Here is a 5525-nt window from a genome sequence, read left to right on the forward strand (position 1 = left end):
GTCAGGCCTGTTCTCCTTTGGGTCACTCTGTATTGGCTCCTGTGTGTCATAGAATCACAGCGTGTCTGGGCTGGAAGGGACCTCCAAAGTCATCTAGTCCAACCCCCTGCCACAAGCAGGGACATCTCCAACTAGATCAAGCTGCTCAGAGCTTCATCCAGCCTGATCCTGAATGTCCCCAGGGATGGGGCCTCCACCACCTCTCTGGGCAACCTATCCCAGGGATCTATCACCCTCCTACTGAAGAACTTTTTCCTACTGTCTAACCTAAACCTGCCCTTTTCTAGCTCAAAGCCATTCCTCCTCGACCTGCCACTCCAAACCCTTGTGAACAGTCCCTCCCCTGCTCTCCTGTAGCCCCTCTCAGGTACTAAGAGGTCTCACTGAGGTCAGCTGGCAGCCTTGGTAGGAAACAATCCACTTTCCCCTTCTGACTGACATTCTTCCCCATGAGTGATTTGGATCAGGCTGGAGAACTGAATGAGCTCAGGTGCTGATGTGGAGGAAGAGGAGTGCACTCAGGGAGGATGAGAGGGAAGGGGAAGGGAGATGCGAGTAGTCTTCCTTTTCTGGCATCAGGGAGCTCTTGTGTCAGCTGCCCCTGGACCAACAGCTTGAGCCAGTTGTTCCAGACTCCCTGGACAACCTCAGCTCCTCCTCGTGTCTCCTTTTGCACCCAGGAATTGTGAATTTCTTACAAAACCCTTTTTCTTGTAGGGCCAAGAAGACTCGAGTCGAGGCTCCGACAACTCCAGCTATGATGAAGCTCTGTCCCCTACGTCTCCAGGACCCCTGTCAGTCAGGGCCAGTCACGGGGAGAGGGACCTGACAAACTCCAGCATGGCCCCACCTACCCCAGATCTCCATGGCATCAACCCAGTGTTCCTGTCCAGCAACCCCAGCCGCTGGAGCGTGGAGGAGGTGTACGAGTTCATCGCGTCGCTGCAAGGTGAAGTCCAGGTCCTCTCCTGCACTCCTCTCGTCCAGTACCACAGGGAAACTCGTGGGCTCTCTTTCTGGCAAGAAAGTAGAGGCTACAGATTTCAGTCAGTGGGTGGTCAGTGGTGCCTGGTGCTGTTGTGGTGCTGTTGTGGACGTTTCTGGATTGGAGTAGGTCATACAGAGGGAGGACTCGTACCTCTCAGGCTGCAGAGGGGGTTTGGGTGGGTTCCCAGCTTGCTTTCCATACCTGCCAGAGGCCCAAGGAGCAGGAAGGAGGGGAGTGCCCAGGGCACAGGTGTTTATCTGTTTCTCAGTGCTTTGTTTTCTGCCTCACAGGCTGCCAGGAGATCGCCGAGGAGTTTCGGTCGCAGGAGATTGATGGCCAGGCCCTGCTGCTTCTCAAGGAGGAACACCTCATGAGTGCCATGAACATCAAGCTGGGACCAGCTCTCAAGATCTGTGCCAAGATCAACGTCCTCAAGGAGACCTAACAGCTCTGAAGCCAGACATCTCACTTGTCCTCTGACCCCAGGGCAGCCGCCAGCTTTGGAGCACCCTGCTGGGGCAGGGAGGAACGGGACAGTCCCCTGGGGTCCTGCATCCAAGAAGAAGGAATTGAACTGATTGAAACTGCAGTGCAGGAGCCCGGGTCGTGGTCTCTTAATGGTGCTACAAGGGGGAGGAAAACTCCCACCTGGGGCCTTGAAACATCTTTCCTTCTTCCTGGTTTTGAGTATGCCTCTCCTGTCCACCACGCAGAGACGTGCAGGGGACCTCTTTCTGTCTTAGCAGACTTCTGAAGGGGAAGGGCCTTTGCCCCTTTTTGCTACAGCAGGTCTGCTAGATCTTAGTGTTGAATCTTACTGTGCCAGAATTTGAGGTGTGGGAGGAGATGGTTGGTCCCACGTGGACATTGGGAGCAGCCATCCTTGGGGCATTTAGGAAGGGGAGCTACTAAATTCCGAGTGACAGAGATGGACAAACAAGTGTTTGAACTAAAGGGGCTGCTGCTGTTCAACTCTAAACTGAAAAAAAACCAAAACCACAAAAAAAAACTCAACCACCAACAAAACAAAAGCCCTGGACTGCTCGAGGACTGGGTTTAATAGCCATTCCAGCACCTATACCAAACTTGAAGGCCCATGGCAATAAGAACTGCCTTAGTTTCACTCTCCTGTAGGTACAGCGTGAGGGAGGAGTGTTGTGGCAGCTGTTGGCTCCAGAGGCTCCTCTCTGGAGCAGTCAGAGGAGGATTTATCCCGAGTGCTTACGACAGAGTGATGGGGAGGGGGGATTGTCTCACGTTGGGGAGCCCTGCAGCACTGGGTTGGTCCCCCTGTTGTGCTGGGGGAGAACTGACAGATCCAAAGCAGCCTCCAGAAGCACCAAGGCTCTTCAGAAAGTGGGCTGGGGTTTTTGTGTTCTTATTTTTTTTTTTTTTGTGTTCTCTATCATATTTTGTTTTATTTTTGTGTCTGTCTTCATTAACCTCAGGAGAGCTTATGGGACAGTTTGAGCTGGCAGGATAGCAGTGCCTGCTTCAGCCTCTTCTTTTTGTTGATGATGGTGTTGTAAAACAAATATTCCTCTTCCTCAGATAAAACAAAAACACACCCTCCAACAACTGAATACTAATCCTTTAAAGCTGCTCCTCCTTTTTAAGGAGTAGAATTATATTATAGGCTGAGTCCTCCCCTTTCAGCCCCTCCAGGATTGGATTTTTTTTTGAGGACCAAACGTGGTATTGTTGAGTTTTGTAACCAGGCTGCCAAAGGTGAAAACCTGGGCAGAGCTGCTCTCCTCCAGAAGCACCTCTGCTTCAAACAAACGGCCAAAAAACCTGAAGCAATTAGACACAGCATGAGGAATGGCCCCCTAGAGCCAAATCCCTGAAAAGCAAGATGATTCTGTAAACTGCCTGCCAGCTTTTCTGTTTTCAGGAGTTTCATGGGGCTATTTGAATGAAACATGACTGCTCTCTCTCTGGAAAGCACCTGGTGTTGAAGGAAGGCTGTGGTGGCGTGGGAGGAGGCCTAGTAGCACAGGTAGGAAAACATTAAGAAGCTTTGGAAGGAGTTTTGTTGACTCATGTTAGAAACAGAGAGGAGGGCAAGTGCTTACAAGACAACAAAATGTGGCAGCAGCTTCCCTGTCTTAACTGTACCATTGAAATCTCACCTTAGTGACATCCTTCTTCTGGGAGAGACCTCTGGAATGAAAACAGGCCCAAAGGATGCTGCCCGTGCTGGCACCCTGGGAATGCTGTTGGGTCTGGTGTGATTTGGGGAAGGGGGAGGTTACAGTCTCAACAGCAACAAGCAGAGAAAGGCTGTCCTGAAACCACGTTACCCTGAGCAAACTGGGTGTGATAAAACCTGGCAGAGTAGGCAGGCAGCTAACCTGAGGACAGGCAAACAGGAAGGCTTTGCTTCTTCATTTCATGTTCAGTGTTCTTAATAAAAAAAAAGAAGAAATGCTTGTTCAGGCTTTGCAGGTCTGGCTGCTTTTCAAACCCCCCTCCCCAACCTGAACCTCTGTTTAGCCTTTGAGAAGTACAACCTCCATCAGAAAGGTACTTTGGATTTTTATTGTTGCAGGAAAATACACAGCATGTAGGGAACTTCTCCCCTCTGTAACTCCCTGAGCTTGTAGAGTTCTAGTTTTGAAAGGTGTGTGTACCCTTCCCTGCTCAAGGGGCACTAAGGGGACTGGAGCAATAGAAGGTGGCAGCAAAAAACACAGGACAAGGAGAGAGAGATCCATCCTGGCAGGGACAGCTCAGGCACAGGGCACCACGCAGCAAGGACCCTTCACCTTGGGGTAAGACAGAAGCTCTGGCACCAAAGAAAGCTCCTGTTACATCAGCACAATGCCTCAGCAGGATTTTTTTTTTGGTCACTTTATTTTTTTTTGAAAGTTGTGTTTTGTACAAAAAAAATTACCTTAAACACCACCATGAAAAAAGGGTAACGACAAACTGAGCAACTTCCTATTATTTTTTTTCCCAGTGTTACAAGGGAGATTGAGGCCATTACAGGAGTCAGAGGAAGCAGGGATTGTTTGCCCACTAAACCCAGTGAGGAAGCAGGGCCACCCCTTCCACCTCAGCCTTGCTTTGGCAGCATTAAAACCACACAGGGCTCCTCTGTGTGCTGCTGTTAACAGCATCTGCCCTCAAGGCTGAGGACAATCTGCCAGTCTACAGCAGGGCAGAAGGGGCTTGCTCAGAGCCCAGCCCCTCGAAGGAAAAGCAGCTGGGAAGGAGGGTGCCAAGTTCCTGAAGGTTCCCACTAAGCCTGACCACTCAGCTCTTCCCCAGGAGCCCAGAGGTGGGTTCTCTGCCCCCAGGCAGCAGCAGCCTGTGAGCAGCAGCTGCACAGGGCCCCCGGGCTGCTCTGCACCACACCTCAGGGGACAGGATTTGGGAGAGTTGACCCCTCAGCACAAGAGTCCCTTCTGCAGGTCTGAACGGGCTGGAAGCTGAGGAGAAGAATGCTAAGGTTCCTTTTTTATAAAAATAGATTCTGGTACCTTCACAGGAAGAGCCTGTGCCAAACAAGGAGCTTTAGGAGCACGTGAGGGCACAGTGCTGACAGTGAGTGAGCTGGAGGGGCAGGCACCTCGGGGAGCCTGCACAGGAATTGAGTGGCAGCTGCCTGTCTCATTCTGCTGGGCTGTTTCAGTAAATGTTTCCTTTCCTTGGCAGGACCTTATTTCCTTTTGCTTCTCAGTGATTGAAGCATGAATAGTTTCAGTCAACTGGAAAGTCACAAGACTGTACGTAACTCCTACAGGTTTTTTTAGCATTGCCCCTCTTCAGCCTGAGATGGCATGCAACCCTTTGTGTCTGCTGGAGGAACTTGTATAAGGAAACTTATAAGTTGAACTTCAACTCTTTAGTCTGGAGAAGACTTAGGGGAGATCTAATTAATGTGTATAAATATATGTGGGCTGAGTGTCAGGAAGGAAAGGGCAACCTCTTCTCACTTGTGCCCTGAGATAGGATGGGGAGCAATGGTCACAAGCTGGAGCACAGGCAGTTCCACCTCAACATGAGGGAGAACTTCTTTCCTGTCAGGGTTCCAGAGCACTGGAACAGGCTCCCCAGGGGGGTTGTGGAGTCTCCTGCCTTGGAGACTCTCCAGGCCCATCTGGCTGCGTTCCTGTGTGACCTGCCCTAGACTGAATGGTCCTGCTCTGGCAGGGGGGTTGGACTTGGGAGATCTCTGGAGGCCCCTCTGTGATTCTGTGAAACTGCTGTGTACTCTTCAGCATATTGCCACTGGGGAAAACAAGCCTGTGGAGGTGCTAATGCCTCCTGCAGCCCCACAGAGGCTGATGTGGAGCAAGAGCACTCTGTGCAGGTTATGCTGGCAGCAACAGTGTGTGACAGTGCAGAAGCTAGAAAAGCTGAAAATGCATTCAAAGAAAAATAATTCCAGTGTCTTACAGATCCTGTAAACCCTAGGGGATAGGGGGGGAAAGGACACAAAAGATCCCTCCTCCAGTCCCAGCTGCTTTAACCCACAGCCTCCTTTCCCCTCCTCTCCCCCAGCTGCACCCAGCCATGGCCCTTTGTTCCT

At 51.1% G+C, this 5525-nt stretch overlaps 1 protein-coding gene across 1 annotated transcript in view; it reads left to right on the forward strand.

Annotated features, from left to right (window-relative positions):
- LOC103774590 (polyhomeotic-like protein 1) overlaps nt 1-1433 on the forward strand; it is a gene marked incomplete at its 5' end in the record, with an annotated part of 3166 nt that extends 1733 nt beyond the window's left edge. The window contains 2 exons of the mRNA XM_008942001.1: nt 718-949; nt 1279-1433. Coding sequence (XP_008940249.1) covers nt 718-949; nt 1279-1433 — 387 coding nt within the window. The remainder of the gene's footprint in view (nt 1-717; nt 950-1278) is intronic.
- Nucleotides 1434-5525: the final 4092 nt, after the last annotated feature.

Source organism: Merops nubicus, unplaced genomic scaffold, assembly GCF_000691845.1.
Source record: "Merops nubicus isolate BGI_N331 unplaced genomic scaffold, ASM69184v1 scaffold43366, whole genome shotgun sequence".
Lineage (NCBI taxonomy): Eukaryota > Metazoa > Chordata > Aves > Coraciiformes > Meropidae > Merops > Merops nubicus.